At 43.0% G+C, this 18,404-nt stretch overlaps 1 protein-coding gene across 4 annotated transcripts in view; it reads left to right on the top strand.

Moving 5' to 3' along the window:
• Positions 1-344: 344 nt before the first annotated feature.
• The window catches only part of Prpsap2 (phosphoribosyl pyrophosphate synthetase associated protein 2), a 31,562-nt gene continuing 13,502 nt past the window's right edge, over positions 345-18,404 (top strand). The window contains exons 1-8 of one of the 4 annotated variants that reach the window (XM_013111728.3): positions 345-492; positions 4,248-4,346; positions 4,932-5,027; positions 5,247-5,396; positions 6,289-6,341; positions 8,803-8,869; positions 11,991-12,163; positions 15,532-15,647. In XM_013111728.3, coding sequence (XP_012967182.1) covers positions 5,278-5,396; positions 6,289-6,341; positions 8,803-8,869; positions 11,991-12,163; positions 15,532-15,647 — 528 coding nt within the window. In that variant the 5' untranslated portion in view covers positions 345-492; positions 4,248-4,346; positions 4,932-5,027; positions 5,247-5,277. The remainder of the gene's footprint in view (positions 493-4,247; positions 4,347-4,931; positions 5,028-5,246; positions 5,397-6,288; positions 6,342-8,802; positions 8,870-11,990; positions 12,164-15,531; positions 15,648-18,404) is intronic. The other 3 variants (XM_005067639.4, XM_005067640.4, XM_040748819.1) reach the window with 3 other exon arrangements.

Genomic DNA, 18,404 nt, shown 5'->3' with positions numbered 1-18,404 from the left:
TCACACCACATTTCTCTGCTCAGTCACGTCGCCATACTTCTGACCACGCCCACTTTCATTCTCTCCCCACCCACCTTACCCCCCTGGGTGGGCCACTCCCACAGTCCCAAACGAACTCTAGGTCGGAGCGTCTTACTCTTGGCTCCGCCTCCTCCCCGCCCCGAGTCTGGTCATGCCCAATCACATTCCCTCCCACTCCGACGGGTCACGCCCACGCCACATTTCCCCTCCCACTCCTGCTGGCCAGGCGCACAGCAACAATTGCTTTGCCTTCTACCCAAGCCTCCTGCCCCCTCCCTCTCCCTCCTCACCACGCCCCCGTGACCACGCCCACCCCAGCAAGCTGCCCTCAGGCCCCGCCCCTGGCCTCGCAGTCTCGGACGCCGTTCTCGCGCTTGAGTCGCCATTTTGCTGTAAGACGCCGTGCGGACCGCTGTGATTTCTTCCTTCGGCAGCCGAGGCTGCGGCGGGCCGGGCTGGGGTCGGGACCAGGTAGGCGGGCGGGAGCCGCGGAGGGCGGACTGCGGCCCGGCGAGCCTGTGCGGTGCCGGGCGGGAGCCGTGGCCCTCGTTGCTGCTGGGCGAACCCGGAGCCCCGTGTTCGGCTCGACCGACCCTAGGGGCCGGGTGAAGAATGATTGTATTCCACTCAGCTGCGAGGAGCGGTTTACGATACTCTACCCAAAAATGCCTTTTCATTGTTGATAAGGACTTGTTTTTTTATTTTGATAGTGGCACAATTTGGGTGTTGAGCTTTTATGAGGGATATGAAAATACTTAACCGGGCCTGAGGAAGTGTGAGTTCTAGCGTCTTAGACAGTTTCCTTCCTTTTTTTTCCCCTCCATGCGGTGCTGGGATCGAACGCGAAGTGCTGCAGGCTATGCGAGTGGTCTGCCTTTGAGCCAGCCCTGTCCTAGTACTTCATTTAAGTGCACAAATAAAAATAGTTAATTCATGCTATCGAGCTATAGGACATCTTTCTTGTCCTTATCCTTTAACTGCTCTGGTTTATACCATTATCACCCAATATTTGCATAGATAAGGCCATTATGTTCGTTAGCTGCCTTGAGGTTTAACATAGAGCCAGTGTTTCAGCTCTTAGGTAATCTTGAGGTTTGTGGGGCCTCGTGATTGGCCCACCATTTAATCCCAAAGGCAAGTGGAGGTTCTCAAGTTCGAGGCTAGTCTACATAGGGAGTTCCAGGCCAGATAGGGCAACAAAGTCTTTAAGAAAAATATCTTGTAGTTCCCATCATTGATCATATATAGGTGTTTACTTGGGATAAATTCCAAAAATCGACAACACCAAAACATAATTTTGTGTTCGTTCTTTGGCACTTAAAATGTATCTTTCTGAGTAGGATATGTTAGTAATAGACATTTCTAAATCTGTGTATTTGTCTGATTTTATTGATTGTGGAGTTCATCAGGTTGCCAACTCTTGTTTTGTATGGCCGAGAGTACAACGTATTATTTTATGCAAGGAATTGTACTACAGACTGCTACTGAGCTGGGTCCTTTAGGGGTCACTGTCCTGAGTAATCGGAAGCATTTACCTAGTGTGATTTTGTTTAAAAGTCTGGAAAGTAATGACAAACATGTTTTCTTCCTAAGTTACCAGTTGTTCGGGACTGAGGTTTGAGTCCCAGCACTCACCGACATGGCAGCCCACAACTACCTCTAGTGCTACCCCCACAGAATCTGATATCTTCTGGCCTCCAAGGGTAACAGGCTCACAAGTGTGCAGACAAAACACCCATACACATTACATAAGATTAAAATAGTTACTTCCCCAATTGTCACAAAGAATGAAACTCTCAGAAGAATGCAGGATTAGCCACATGAAAACATTCTGGTGATAGGTGCACAAAATGCTAGGCAGCACAGAAGGCGGAAGAGTAGTGCAGTTTTAGCTCTGCCTTACTTACCACTGTGTCTGGTGTTGGCAGAACCCAGACCTGCAGCACCAAGCACCCACTTTGCCCTAAGGTTTGCCACCACCAAGCCATCTCCGTGCCAGCTTTTTCTCATGCTGGAGTTGGAACCTAGGCCCTGTGCATGATAGGCAAGTGTTCTGCCACTGAAGCAGATTTTCGTGGAGTGAAGTATATCACTAATAAGAGTAACTACTTTTTGTGAACACATGACTTTCAGTTCTGTTTGCTAATTACTGTACCTGAAGTGAGGCTTTGTTCAGCATACATTGGTTCAGCCTCTGCCATCTGAGCCTTCAGTTTTGATGGAGAGGCTGTTACCAGTTTCTGTCCTTGTTGTCTGGGAGGTGTACAGGTCCAGTGAGCTTCTTGTATTACAAGCCCGCTTTAGAGGCCTCACACTGAACACACTGTGAAATCATACGGTGGGTTTGAAGTAGTAAATCCATCTAAAACAAGTGATCTCCTTAAGTGTGGAGAAGTCTCTCCTTCAGGAGACCTGACAAATTATCTCATTCAGAGAGTTGAATGTGATTTGCTCTGGAAAAGATATGTTTTCACCCATGCATAAATAATTTCCACCGAAAGTCGTAGTTACAGCACACTGGGGCGGGGGGTGTTCTCTGTACTGTTTCACACTGAAACGTTGTGCTAGTGAGCATCTGTCAGCCCCTGCTAATGACCCTGGGCCTGCTGAAAAGTGTATCACGGTTGGTGCATGCACACCTTTAATCCCAGCATTTGGGGGCCACAGCAGGTGGGTATGAGTCTGAGGCGAGCCTTCATAGTGAGGTCCAGGCCAACCAGGGCTATGTAGAGACCCTGTCTCAGAAACAAAACAGAATTTTTAACACGGTGGGGGAGAATGGAACCTGTGGCTGCCCTTAGAGGTGAAACTTGTGAGTTGGGCAGTTCCTCTGATTCCCTTTCCACGTGTGTACCCTGCCCGCCCCTGCTTTTCAATGATGGACATTCATTAGGATTGGACATGGAACCCAAGGCCTGCCTCATGGAGGGCAAGCCTGCCATTGAGCTTATACTGTTACGCTATACCCTTTAAGTTTGACTTTAGAAGCTGTTGCTCTGGAGTCAGCTTTGGAGACCAGACAGGCTGCTGTGTGCAGTTGAACTACAACAGAAAAAGGTTTCAGGAGATGTCCTGGAGGGACACATAGCCAAGGGAGGCTGGGCTGTGAAGGAAGAGGAGGATGTTTGCTTTAAATCTTCTAGGAAAGAACTGCAAGGAGAGGAAGACCAGTTCTAAGGCAGAATTTGGGGTGATAGACCTCAGAGATGTGGGCTCCAGGGACTGGACTGTATACCTAGCAGAGAGAGGCTAAAGTACCTCTAAGAACTCTTCCAGGTCCTCTCAGGATCTCGTGTTATTTAGGAGCCTCTTATTTGAAGTTGGGGGGTGTAGAAAGATGATTATCTGGTGCATATTACTGGATTTAGTACGTAACCAAGACAGTTGTGAGCTGCCGTGTCCCTGCTGGGAGCCCGATAACCCTCAGCCCTGCCAGTTGTTAGTCTCTCTTTTCCAACACCCTATTTTTTGGTGCTCAGCTGCATTCTTTGACAGCCGGGATTGAAATACTTTTTACAGAAGGGACAAGATAATCCAGGCTTTATGGATGTGCTCAGCATATCTCAGAACAGTTGGTAAGCAAATGAATTGGATGTCTTTTATGAAAGCAGGCTTTGGGAGGACTGGACTTGGCTGAATAGTATTAGGGGAGCCCTGGTCCAAGCCACTTTCCACATTAGTTAGTTGGCTGTGCAGGCATTTCTGTTTGTGACTTGTAAGTTTAAGGGAAATTGCCTTGTAACCTGTGTTGGAACCTTAGGCCTTTCCCATTTGGAATGTCTCTTTTTTTGTTTGTTTTTTTGTTTTTTGAGACAGGGTTTCTCTGTGGCTTTGGAGGCTGTCCTGGAACTCGCTTGGTAGTCCAGCCTGGTCTTGAACTCACAGAGATCCGTCTGTCTCTGCCTCCCGAGTGCTGGGATTAAAGGCGTGCGCCACCAACGCCCGGCTGGAATGTCTCTTAAAGGGTGCTCTGCTACAAATGCACTCTCTAGCCTGCTGGTGGAACTGCACTGGACTACCTAGGACCAGGTGGTTCCACAAGTGTATGAAGCCTGTCCCAAATGATGGCATACTGGCAACAGCAGAGCCGCACTGGAAATCCAGGCAGCAGTTAAGAACAGAATAGGTTGTCCTGTGACTCAAGTTGTTTGGTGAACAAGCAAGTCAGGTACAATGGTACTCTTTTGAGCTAGAAACATTGAATGCGTTTGTCCATGTTTTTATAGAGTTCTTGTGTCTGAATGTGTGGAAATGCCTGAGGCAGTATGTTCGTTATGCTGAAAACCCCAACTGCCAGGAGTCCTGGGAGAGCCAGGGTGAGGCTGGTGAGTTCAGCTTTAGTGGTGATCAGGTTTTTACTTGGGGCCACTAGTCAGCCTTGTTGCAGTTGAGAAGGAACATGACAAGATGAATTTTTTATTTATTTTTGAAACTCTGTAGTCCCTGCTGTTCTAGAACTCTCACTGTAAACCAGACTGGTCTAGAACTCACAGAGATCCTCCTGCCAATGCCTCCCAAGTGCTAAGATTAAAGGTAGGCCCTGCCATGCCCAATGGATCTTAAATTATTATTGTTATTAAATTTTTATTTATGCTGCACAATATGCTTGCCTGGTGCCCAGAGGCCAGATGAGCATGTTGGATCCCTAGAACTGGAGTTGCAGACAATTGTGAGCCATTGTGTGGGTGCTAGGAATGAAACCCAGGTCCTCTGGAAGAGCAGCCAGTGTTCTTAAGCACAGAGACACCTCCAGTGCCAACAAGATGAATTTTAGATGTGACAGAACAGCTGCAGGGTGGGGGTGTGGGGAGCAGATGTCATAGAAGGATCTGGGCCATGTATTCTTTGTTTAAAGATCAGCTAGTCCATGTCCTTGCTAATGGCTCTGACATTTTTCTGTGTTAATCCAGGAGGAATTTTGTTGTCAGAGAATAACAGGAGGTTGTCCATAATTGACTTTAAGCAGCAAACAGTAAAACACTGAGCTCTTCAGCTCCGCCTTTCTTGTAAGTTTATCCTTTATTCCCAGTGGGTATAAAAAAGAATGAAGTTGTATGGTGCCATTTGCAACCTTAAACTCCAAGGGTTGTTCTCCCTTTAGATAAGAAAGCCACCGTTATGGTGGCAACTACTTCCTTCTGCTGAAGTCATTCTTTGTTTAAAAACAGTCCGCTCAGGTGTGTTTTATATATGATGATGCTTTTGTCTGTACTGTTTTCTTCTAGGCTCTGAGAAGTGGAAAACCAAGAAGGTTTGATGTTTTGTGTGGCGCCTCCTGAATTAGAAACCAAGATGAACATAACCAAAGGAGGTCTGGTGTTGTTTTCAGCAAATTCCAATTCATCATGTATGGAGCTTTCAAAGAAAATTGCTGAGTGAGTTCCAGTTTCACTGGTCAAATTCGTATGCACTGTATTTTATTTTAAATTTGATAATCAGACTACCTCTGATTATTAAGCTCAAAAGCAGGTATAGCCAACCTGCATATCATCTGAATATACTCAGGGCTACTGTATGTGAGTGACCATAACTCCTGGGAGTGTGGTCGGCACCACTGTAGATAAATTATTAGAGTCTAGCAAACAGAATGTGTGTAATATATGAAAATAGTTTACAGCTTATAGTTTAGTGTAATTTTTAGAAACTGATTAAACATATTCCAAATCCCTGCTGTACATAAAACCTTGATCTCTGTTGTGAGTTAACAGTGAGCAGGCCAATCAAAAGCTTTCTTTTCATGTAATTTACATTTTTTTTATGGGATTCAGACAAGCAGGCTAAGACAACCAACTAGGTAATTCCAGGTGGTTAACAAGTGCCAGGAAGAAGGCAGTGAGGGCATAAGGATGGGGTAGAATAGTTTACCTCAGCTTAAGTACTCAGGTACCTTTTAAACCAAGTGATGTCTAGGATTTGAGAGACCCAAATAACCCGTCAGATGAAGGTTGGGGCAGAGCCACCCCTCTATGCAGAGGGAGCAACAGGTTCCAAGGCCTGTGGCACGTAGGAGGTGGTGGCACCTGTGGGGAAAATGGGCTATGGGGCATGGAGCGCTAGGAAGATGGCCTGTGAAGCAGGAGAGCCAGATTGCATAGGCCACAGGTGGTCATGGGGTGAGGTTAGGGGTAGGCAACAAGTAGAATATAATATTTAGTTTATTTCATAATTAGAATAACTTACTTTAGTCAACTTATAAGTCATCTTTAATAGTAAAGATGTTGGGTCTATTCTGTTGCCTTCTCAGCTTTTCCCCTTTCTCTTCTCTAGGCGGCTGGGGGTGGAGATGGGCAAAGTGCAGGTTTACCAGGAACCTAACAGAGGTGAGCTTCCTTGGACACATGTATTGTGGATCTTCTTGCAGAATGTGGTGTAATGGGTCATCAAGTTATCCTTGACTGTCAGACAATTAGATTCAGTCATCCAGTCAGTTCTGATAGCAGAAAGTCAGACAGGCACATGAGGAATGTGGTTTTTATTCCCTTCTAATACCAGACAGAAAGATCCCTGGTGCAAGTCACATGTAGGACTTGAATGCTGGTTCTTAGGTCTCATTCAATAAATACTGCATAAGTGGGTAACTAGCTAACTGGTCAGCTGGATGGAAATGTTAACTGTTGTTTGAGGCTATTTTGCTGTAGGTAATGTGAATAAGTACTATGTACCTATGCTTTTAGTTTGTAGGTATGTGGATATGTGCAGAATTACATGCACATCCGTGCTCATATGTGCTGCGTTATTGAACCTAGGACCTCATGCATGCCTACCTACTGAGTTGTACCTCTGACGCCAACTGGTCTTTAAGGCCAGGAGCTAATGCCTTAAAGTGTTGCTAGGAAATAGCTGTAAGAAATGTTATTTAATCTTTGGCATTCTTTAGAATGATGGGTATTCTTAGTGAAACTATTCTAACAGGGTAGTGGTCACTTATATGGACATGAGAATCTTACTCCTTATCCTTGGCCAGTCATAAATGGGATAATCTCTGTGTGTGACATAATCTTTGGACACGTAGTAGGTACTCAGTAAGCACTCACTCTCTCTTTCTTTCATTCAGGATTTTGTCCAGTATTTACATCTTTAAAATCTTTCACCAGTACTGCTGCTGTTCCTCTAGTTTTCCTAGAGGTGGCTCCAGGGCAGAGCATAACTGAAATGGGGAGGCTCTCTTTAGGGAGACAGGATGAGGGAGATCTGTGGGAGGGAGGACGGGGCTGTGGGACAAGGCGGGTTGGTTCACTCCCCAGGTTTAGGAGTAAGGAGATGGAAAATCCTTGGTTTATGCAGCCAAACTAACTTCTGTATTCCTTACTGTTTGTAGACACTGAAAACCTGGGTCAGGGATAAATTCAAGGTCCCGTGAGTAGCAGCACCAGGATTTAGATACAGATTTTGACTCTAAAGCTCATCTGTAGCATTACACCACACTCTTTTGTAAGCACACACACATTTTTTTTTCTGGTGATTTTGTTAGTTTTGAATCAGTGCCTTATTGTATAACCCAAGGGGTAGCCCAAGCTACCCTTGAACTCACCATGTAGCCAGGTTAGCCTCAAACTTGATATTCTCTTGCTTTAGCCACATTACAAGTGGCCATCACCACACCCAGTTCACTCTCTCTCTTTTTTCTGTTACTGAGATTGAGCACAGAGCCTTGAGCAAAGCATTCTACCACTAAGCGACATCTCCAGCTTGCCAACATTTTTAATGAAAACTTTCAAACATGAGATAATTGGACAGTATCGTGACTAGCCATATTGATGTCTACCATGTAGGTTTGGTGTTTTGCTATCTGAATACATTACATAATCCCTAGATACCTGGTCACATCTCCTACATAAAAGTTTTTGTACATAAATAGAATACTTTTGTCACATTTGAATACATTAGTTATAATTAGTATTTTTATTGCTAGTTTTATATGATTCTTTCCTTCAAGTGATTGGATTTTTTCCATATTTAAAAATATTTTTTTGAAGCTGGGCGTTGGTGGTGTACGCCTTTGATCCCAGCACTTGGGAGGCAGAGGCAGGCAGAGCTCTGTGAGTTTGAGGCCAGCCTGGTCTACAGAGCGAGTTCCAGGACAGCCTCCAAAGCCACAGAGAAACCCTGTCTCAGGAAACAAACAAACAACATTGCTGTTGTTTTATGAATCAGGGTCATCTTTGTGGCCTAGGCTAGTTTCCAACTCTTGTATCCTCCTGTCTCAGCTTCTTGAGTGTTGGAATTTTAGGCAAACACCACCATGCCCAGAAGGTGACATGGTTTCTCTTTTTGATGCAGAGCCAGACCAACCTTGCCTTTTTCCTCTATGTTCCAGACCTACTCCTATAGAGTTTTCTCTTGGTGCTAATAACAGGTGTTTAACAGGAATAGCTGGGTGGTGGAATAGCACTTGGGAGGCAGAGGCAGGCACAGGCAAATCTCTGTGAATTTGAGGCCAGCCTGGTCTCAAAGCTACACAGAGAAACCCTGTCTTAGAAGAAGAAGAAAAAAAAAAAAGAACAGGGCTACTCCCTGGTGGTCTTTTACCCCATGATATACTACATTTATGCCTCAGTTCTCAGTTGATGCTGGCTGGATGGCCACGTGTGAGATTGCTTACATATGAGGAGAGCCTAGATTTTATTAAAAAGTATGACTATGGTGATACATTTAATATCAGTGAGTTTTGTTGTTTGGTAGTAGTCCCAGTTTCTGGATTTTATAAGGTTGGAAATTAATACAGTGGTTGGTGTATGTTTTAAAAATTTGAACTATATCTTTCCCTCCTTTTCTCTTTAGAAACAAGAGTCCAAATTCAAGAATCTGTGAGAGGAAAAGATGTATTTATCATCCAGACCATCTCAAAGTAAGTGGTTTCTTACTGCCTCCTGCATGCTCCTGTTAGAGTCTGAAGACCTGGCCACACAGGTGAAGATAATTTCAGAACTGATGTGTTTTGCTAGTCTTTTTAGTTTTATTGTATATGAGTGTCATATCTGTGTACTGTATGTGTGTCAAGTACCTGCAGAGGTCAGAAGAGGGCATCAGATCCCCCTGGGACTGGAGTTAAAGATGGTTGTGAACTTTGATGTGGCATCCAAATCCAGTGAAACCAGAGAGCAGAACCACACACTCATGGACACTAGGAGAGCCTGTGCTCCTCACCACTGATCCATCTCTGCAGCCCCCTTTTGCTAATTTGTTTTATTTTAAAATCTTGGTATGTTTCTGGGCCAGCCCCAGATTCTTGATCTCAAGAAATCTCTGTGCCTCAGCCTTACCAGGCAAATATCACCATGACTGCCCTTTCATTTGTTTGGGTGTTTGTTGTTTGTTTTGACGGGGTCTTAAGTATCTCTGGCCTCAAACTTGCTGTCACCAAGCTTGAAATTTTGCTGATACTCCTGCCTCCACTTTGTGAGTTCTGAGACTACAGACACATGCCCCTATGCTTAGTTTTATATACTGCTGAGGATTTAACCCAGGGCTTTGTGCATGCTAGGCAAACAAACACTCTACCAACTAAGCTGTGTCTTCTTTCTGTTTGTTTTGTTTTGTTTTTGTTTTTCGAGGTAGGGTTTCTCTGTATTGTTTTGGAGGCTGTCCTGGAATCCTGAAACTCGCTCTGTAGACTAGGCTGGCCTGGAACTCACAAAGATCCACCTGCCTTTGCCTCCCAAGTGCTGGGACTAAAGGCGTGTGCCACCAACACCCAGCTATCTTTCTGTATTTTTTGTTATGTTTTCTTAGATGTATTTTTTTATTATATGTATATAAATATTTTATATGCTTGTGCGTATGTACTGCGTGTAGTCCTGATATGTAGGGAAACTGAAAGAGGGTATTGAATCCCCTGGAACTGTAGTCAGGGACAGTTCTTAGCCATCTCTTTTGTATTTTTTGTTTTTTAAGGATTTATTTAATTTTACTTGTGTGGATATTTTGCCTGCATGTATGTACATTTACGTATTCTGTGCGTGTGCATGGTGCTTACAGAAGCCAGAAGAGAATGTTAGATCCCCCCTAGAACTAGAGTTGCAGATTATTGTATGCTATCACATGGGTGCTGGGAGCTGAACCCAGATCTTTCACAAGAGTAGCGAATGATCTTAAGGTCTGAGCCAACTTTGCAGTCCCCTCTTCTATATTTGTGATGGGGGAGAAATAGCCAAGGCTCTTAATGATAGAGTCTATTAAGTCTTTCTAGCAGTCAAGAATCAAGTTGACGCTTAGTGTCTGTGCAGGACCGTTATCAGCTGTCTTTGTCTTTGTCAAGTCCTTACTGTAATCAAGTCTTTCCCTCTGCACATGGTACATTGAATTCTTGGTCTTGACTTGGCTGCAGAAAGCCTGCACATCAGGATTGTCTTTCTGAGATGCCAAGAAATAGACTGAGAATTTGTCACATTCAGCTGCTCCTGCATGGTATTGGTTGATTAGCTTGCTGATGAATTAATAGCAGTAGTAGGGATCAGACTAAACGCCTCCTATTGTTGGGCTAGCATTGTACCACTGAATTGTACTGCACCACTTCATTTTAGTACAGACAGTAGCTACTAAGAACCTAAGACAGATTTTAAATGAAGGAAATTGAGCTCCTTAACTGTCATTTTCCTGTCATCCATTTGCTTGTCTGAGTTAGTGGTGGTAAGCTTGTGTGGCACTCCTGAGTGTTGGCCTCAGGATGACTACTTGTTGTAGTCCCCTTCTTACTTAGATAAGCAGATGGTTTTGATAATGGTGATGATGTGGCAGCAAGCATTTGCAGGGAAGAGCAGTCCTTTTAATGTGGGTTAGGTTTTTCACATCCAGATGGAAGCGCCTAGCACCAGCTAGTTCGATTGCTCCCGAAGGGGATCTTGGGCAGGAGATCAGACTGTGAGAGTGGCCAGCATTTACAAAGCTGAGAGATGAAGGGTGACAGGAAGAGGAGACAAATGAGTGTGGGAACCAAAGATAGAATCACAGAAAGAAGTAGTATCTTAGTTTATGACCACAGCAACTCTTTTTTTATTATTATTTTTTACATATACAGTGTTCTGTCTACATGCTAGAAGAGGGCCCCAGATTGATGATTGTGAGCAACCATGTGGTTGCTGGGAATTGAACTCAGGACCTCTTAACCTCTGAGCCATCCCTCCAGCCCCACAGCAACTCTTATAAAGGAAAACATTGAATTGGGGATGACTTACAGTTTAGAGGGGTAGTCTGTTATCATCATGGTGCAGGAAGCATAGTGACATGCAGTCCGACTTGGTGCTGGAGAAGCAGCTGGGAGTTCTACATCTGGATCTGCAGGCTGGAGGAAGAGACTGACTTCAAAGCCCGCCCCCAGTGACACACTTCCTCCAACTAGGCCACACCTCCCAATAGTGCCAGTCCCTATGTGCTTATGTGGCCATTTTCATTCAAACACCACAAGGAGGCAGAGGGACATTGTGCATCTACTGTAGGCAGGAGCAGCTGCCTTAGAGGCAGCAGAAAGGCTAAGAAAGAGAAAGACTAATTAGCCAATGGATTTAGCCACATGTTAGGGGCTTTTGATGAAAGTCGTGGGAGCTGTTTTGCAACTAAAGAAACTTCTTTGGCGTATGTGTGGGAGAGGAGAGTGGGTCTGTAGACTTCTGTCTTGAGATGTCCTACAAAGAGGGCAAGGAGTTGGGATGATGAGGAAGAAGTTCACAAGGATGAGGGGCAGGAGGAGGGAGGAATAATGGTGGCACTGGTTCTCCACAGAGCATGTTGAGGGGGCATGGCCGCTAGAGTGTAACTTAAGAGTGTGATGTGGAAAGTTCCCCTCTGCTGCCTGGTGGCTGAGTGCATGAGGCATGGAGAGTTATCTTCTGATAGTCTCTTTCAGTGAGAAAGCAGAGTCATCTGGTCAGGAGTGGGTGGGACTTTGAGAGAAAAGGAATTTGTTCTTTTTGTGTCTAATGTAGTCTTAGTGTAGTCATAAGTAACATGCTAAGTGTCTGACACTGTTTCAGGGATGTGAACACCACCATCATGGAGCTCCTGATCATGGTATATGCATGTAAGACCTCATGTGCCAAGAGCATCATCGGAGTAATCCCCTACTTTCCTTACAGCAAGCAGTGCAAGATGAGAAAAAGGGGCTCCATTGTCTCAAAATTGCTAGCTTCCATGATGTGCAAAGCTGGTAAGAATGACAGGTTGATATTTGTTTCGTTTGTTTGTTTGAAACAGTTTCTCTGTAGCCCTGACTGTCCTGGAACTCACTATTAGACCAGATTGGTCTTGAACTCAGAGATTTGCCTGTCTCTATCTCCAGAGGAGGTTGATTTAATTTTTTACCTTAGAAATTTCAAAGCATCATTTTGATTAGTGTTCTGAACATAGTACAAACAGTGAAACAGCATTTAAAGACAGGTAGTTTAGGGGCTGGAGAGATGGCTCAGAGGTTAAGAGCACTGGCTGCTCCCCCAGAAGTCCTGAGTTCAATTCCCAGCAACCACATGGTGGCTCACAACCATCTACAATTCAATCTGGTGTGTTGACAGAACACTGTATATGTAATAAATAAATCTTTAAAAAAAAAAAAGGCAGGTAGTTTATACAGTGGACCCCTTTTCCCCAGGAGAGGTGTGCTAGCTAGCCCTGCATCACTGCAATGGTACATTCCACATCCCAGCTGAGTGGCATATACAGCAGCAGTACCTTGTCCTGGCGGAAGAGAAGGACATCACATTATTCCTGGTGACATGAAGGTTAAACTTGTCATGGATATCTGAAATCATGAAAAGCACAGGTAAACTGGGGGGGCCGGTTTAACTAGAAAACTGCAGAGAATTTTGCTTCCAACTCCCTAGACACAGGAGCAATGAGAGCAACTTCAGTTTCTTTTTTTTTTTTTTCCCTGAATTACTTGGTTTAACATTCGTGTTGAATGTTAAACAATTTTGAAAGGGGAAAAGTCACCTCTGGTAGCTCTTGTAGTTTTGTGTGACACTTCCACATTTGAACCTTACTGCTAGACTAGTACAGGAGTCACTTCATTTTACTAATAGTTGTATTTTGTAAGCCACATATGTTGCTTTCTGTTAGGCATTCTCAAATAGCACCCTAAGTACTTTATTTATTATGTATACAGTGTTCTGCCTGCATGTATGCCTGCCTGCCAGGAGAGGGCACCAGATGTCATTACAGATGGTTGTGAGCCATCATGTGTTTGCCGGGAATTGCTCTGGAAGAGCAGTCAGTGTTCTCAGCCTCTGAGCCATCTTTCCAGCCACAGCCTAAGTATTTAAAAAGAAAAACAAAACTTCATATCTTTTAAATTAGTGTACAGGTTATTAGGTTTCATCATGTGTTTTAAATATGTGTGCGTGCATTCTTCCTCAGGTGACATTTACCTTTTTTTCTGAGACAGGATTTCTCATTGTCTCCAAGTAGGTTATGCTATTTTATTACCCCTTCCTCTTTCTCAGTACCTCTTTCCTGATGCCCTTTCTAGTTTCATAACGTGTGTGTGTGTGTGTGTGTGTAAAAGCATGTTTGTATACATACAAACATTAAAGGGTAGGATTCTCATATGAGAGGACATGCTTATTTGTCTTTCTGAACCTGGATTACTTTGTTCAGTATAATTTCAGATCCCTTTTTGTGCAGATTTAATTTTCCTTTACAGGTGAATAAAATCCCATTGTGTATATGTACCACAATTTCATTATCTATTCATCTTTTGAACTTTTAGGCTGATTCTGTTTCCTTATGATTGTGAATAGAGCAGCATTATATATGGATGCAAAAATATTTGTGGGGTAGAACCTAGCTGCTGAGGAGTGGCTCAGCTGGGATTATATGGTAGTTTTGTTGTGTTGTTTTGTTTTTATATTTATCTGTGTTCTGACTGCATGTTATGTCTGTGTACCACACACCCTTGGAGGCCAGGAGATCGCGTTAGATCCTCTGGAACTGGAGTTGCACACTGCTATATGGGTGCTAGAACCGAAACAAGTCCTTTGGAAGAGCAGCCAGCCCCCTAAACACCTAAGTAATTGCTGTAGGCCCTGATAGTTGTTTTTAATTTTGTGAGAAAGCTCCACATTGTTTTTTTCGTGGTGGTTGCATCAGTTTTTACTCCCGCTAGCAGTGAATAGTTCCTGGGTCTTTGGCAGCAATTGTTAACTCGTTTTCTGGGTGATTGCTTTCACACTAAGGAGAGATGGAATCTCAAAGTAGTTTTTTGGGGGTATCTTTTATTTGGTTTTTTTTTTTTTTTTTTGAGACTGAATTTCACTAAATAGATCAGGCAGGCCTTAAACAACAGTCCAGGGGATTAAAGGTATGCCTCATCATACACCAAAGTAGTTTTAAGTTACGTTTCCCTGATGGCTCAAGGTATTCAACACTAAAATATTTGTTGTCCATCCGTAAGACCGCTTTTGAAAACTGTCTGTTTGGTTCATAGCCTATTATTTGATTTGGGGGTTTGGCTTTTGGGGGGTTTAGTCATTTTTTTGTTTTTTGGGAGGCTTTTGGTGTTTAATTTGTGCATTTCTTTATATTCTAGATAACACAAAGGAATGAAACTTCCCCATGTCACTGCTTCTTACATTATTATATAATAAATTTTCCAGTGTAGCATTGCAAAGAAGGCAAAACCAAAACACTTTTAAAAAAAATGTAAACTCCCGCAACCTCAGCCATGTGGAAACCTGTATTACATACTTACATCACTGTGTGACAAAACCCCTGACTAAAGCAAAGGGAGAAAAGGTTACTCTGCTCATTGGTGGAGCTACAGCCCATCATAGCATAGAGGTAAATAGTTGGGCCTTGAAGCAACACATCATACTGCATTTGCAGTCACAAAGGAAAGTGATGAATGCTGGACTCTGCTACATTCCTCCTTATATAGCTCCAGACACCAGCCCAGGGACATTTAGTGAATCAGTTCTTGCCTCAGTGGTGTAATCAAAACCCTGACAGGCATGCCAAAGGCTAATCTCTCACATTGTGACTTTACGGCTTATCTATCTCCTATCAAATTGATAGTATTAACCACTGAACCCCTACAAAACAGACACTGAGGATGAAGGCACCTGGTCTTGGTATCTCATATTGGGTTGTCCCCACTAAGGAAGTTTCCAGGAGATGCCGTCTGCTGTGATAGCACTTCCAGAAATACTGCTTTGTTCTGATTCCAATTTTAGGATGTGTGCTACTAAAGCAAGCACTGCTGCTTTGTTGTTTTAATTTATGTGTAGGTGTGTGAGTATGTGCACATATGTGTAGGCTTCTAGAGGCCAAAAGAGGGTCTCAAGTCTCTGGAACTATAGTTATGGGTGGTTGAGTCTCCTGACAAGGGAGAACCAAACTCACATCTGCAAGAGTTATTGCTGAGTCATCTCTTCAGCCTCCTCTGTACTTGAAATGGAAGTGAAAATCATGCATCTTATATTACTAAAATTAGCAGTAGAGGGTTTTCATGATAGCAGGGTGTTTGCTCAGCCATTGTTGTAGTATTAGGTACTGTTGACATGTTTAACCTGCTTCTATTTGAAGGTCTAACTCATCTCATCACTATGGATTTACACCAAAAGGAAATCCAGGGCTTCTTTAATATTCCAGTGGATAATTTAAGAGCCTCCCCCTTCCTGTTACAGTATATTCAAGAAGAGGTAAGTTAGATGTAATATTTATGTTAATATTCTGGGATGATAAAGTTCTGTTTATTTGATGTTTTTCCCCAAAGGACCAAAACTTTTATGTATTCTGCTTAGAGAAATACTATACTTCATAAGTACAAGTCTCTAAGATTTCATATCTATTTTTTTCCCACTCAGCTCTTTTTTCTTTCCCCCAAATTTTTGTGTGTATGGCTGTTTTGCTTGCATGCATGTATTGCACCATATATAGGCCTGGTGCCCATTGAGGCCAGCAGAGGGCATCAGATCCCTAGGAATGGAGTTACAGACGATTACCAGCCATAATGTGGGTGCTGAGAATTGAAACCACAGTCCTGGAAGAACAGCCAGTGCTCGTCACTGCTGAACCATCTCCTTTTCACCCCACCCTCCTTATATTTATTGGCTTATAAGTTCCCCATTTTACTGGCCTTTCCCCCTGTCCTGGCATCTCATTTCATTAGCCCCCTTTTCCTAGAGGAAACTCTGTCTCTTTAAAGTATCCGTTTTTTCTTGACTTGACCCTTTGTTGGACCACACAGCAGATTCTATTCCATAATCTTACCCAAATGCTTCCAAAATTTGTTTAATCTTACAAATATGTGTGATCTGCTAATTCAGAAGTCTTTTATTTACATTTTGGTTCATGTTGCGCTTTGATGTTTTGCTTTTAGGAGCTGTTGTTTGCACATGCAGTGTTTCTCTGTAGCAACTTTACCAGGGAGCTTCATTTCTTGGTGTTGCATTTGAAGGCAGCACTTTGGATATTTCTGAAGCATGTTTTCTGGTTGACAATCCAGGCCTTCTTCATGGGCCTGGTTTTTGGTTTGTTTGTTTGTTTTGTTTTTAGATTCCTTTTGTTTTGCCAGTGGTTTTGTTTGGTTGGCTGTTATGTCTCTGTCAGGGTCTGATGTTGTCTGATGATAAATAAGGCATAGTATCAGTTCCTTTCCTTGTTTGCTTTGACAAGTTCTGACAAAAGCAGCTGAAGAGGGAGAGGTTTGTGTTGACTCACAGTGTTAGAGTACTGTCCTGTAGTGGGAGTCAAACACTCTTGTAGACACACTCAAAGGTTTACAGTGAACACTAACCTTCAGAGCCATTCATAGTGAAATGAATTAGAACAAACTAAAAGTAGACTATTCACTCATTCATTGTGTTTTATTTACTGATTTATTTTGAGATGTGCTTTTGTTCTATTACCCAGGCTGAACTTGAAATCTGGGAATCAGATAATCCTCCTGTCTCAACCTCCTTGAGTGTTCACATTGTACCTGGCCATAACTTCTTCTGGTAGGCATTCGCGGTGTAGGCCAGATGGAGTTACTGCATTTGTCCGTCTAACATACACCATTCTGGGGAAATGAGCTCTCCTCCAGATTTGCTCATTAGCTTATTTCCAACATTTAGCCAGCTACTGAATTGCTTATTTGGACTAATAGCTTCTCCTCCTAGGTTTCTTTTTGGTTCTTTCTCATCAAACCTTGATCTTTATAAGATTTCCTGTTTTACCTTCTGAAGAGACAGTGAGCCTGTTTTTATTAGAGTCCTTTGGTTTCATTAATAACTTTGTTGACTGTCTCTTGGCAGGGTGTGATGTTATTTAATGAGGTAAGGAAGTACTTGTGACTGTTCAGAAAGACTTCTAGCTAAAACACAGTACCTAAATGAATATGTTTTTCTGCTTTCTTGCCTGGGTGTGTCTTTGCTCTAATGCAAGCTCAGTCAGCATTTTAGTTCATTTACCTGAACTATCTAACAGGGCTTTGGATGCTACAACCTCCTGTGCTAAGAATCAGAGTTGGGGTTAGATAGATGGTTTAGCAATTAATAGCACTGGATGCTGTTCCAGAGAACCAATTCGTAGCATCCAACAAGGTGGCTCATAACAGTCTGTACCTCCAGTTCCAAGGCATCTGATGTTTTCTTCTGGCCTCTGCAGTACCAGGCATAAACTTGGTACATAGACAAACATACAGGAATAACAAACTTTACACATAAAATGAAAATTAAAAAAAAAAAAAGAAAAACTGCCATGTTATTGTGAGGAAGCAGCAATGGGAATGTTCTTCAGTGGAGCAATGGCACTTAATGAGTTGGTTATATTACAAGAATATAGTTTGAAAATACTGTCAAGATGAAGTCAGAAAGAGCAAACTGCAGCTCAGCTTAAAAATAGTTCCATTGTGTGTATCTGGACACAATAATGACATCTTCCCTAATCATCATTAGCACTAAGTACTTAATTTTTCAACAGTGAAAAGGTTTCCAAAGTGACTGTTTAGTTTTTTTTTTCTTGTTTTTATTTTATTTTATTTTTGCAACAGTGTCATGTAACCTAGACTGGCCTTAAACTACATAGCCAAGGATGGATGGCCTTGAACTCCTGATGCTCCTGCCTCTACCACCTGAGAGCTTGGATTATGGACATGTACCACCTCACCTTGCCCTAGCTAACTTGGTTTGTTTGTAGACCAGGATGTTCTCAGTTCACAAGTCTGCCTGCCTCTACCCACTGAACACTGGAATTAAAGGTGCTACCATGCCTGTCTGTTACTTTGTTTGTTTAAAAGGACTCCTATATTCCTTTAACGTAGCACTAGGCTGACTGTCCTTTCACAAATGGCTTTCCTCACATGGAGTGAGTACAGTGTATTTGTCACCTGTTTAAACCACAGTATTTTGGAATATGACATGAACTTGGAATCAGGCTCAATAAATATTATCCTTGTATTGTGAAATTGCATTCAA

The sequence above is a fragment of the Mesocricetus auratus genome, unplaced genomic scaffold (assembly GCF_017639785.1).
Source record: "Mesocricetus auratus isolate SY011 unplaced genomic scaffold, BCM_Maur_2.0 Super-Scaffold_100007, whole genome shotgun sequence".
NCBI classification, from domain to species: domain Eukaryota; kingdom Metazoa; phylum Chordata; class Mammalia; order Rodentia; family Cricetidae; genus Mesocricetus; species Mesocricetus auratus.
The sequence above is the reverse complement of the archived record's forward strand: the minus strand, read 5'-3'. Positions and strand labels throughout refer to the sequence as shown.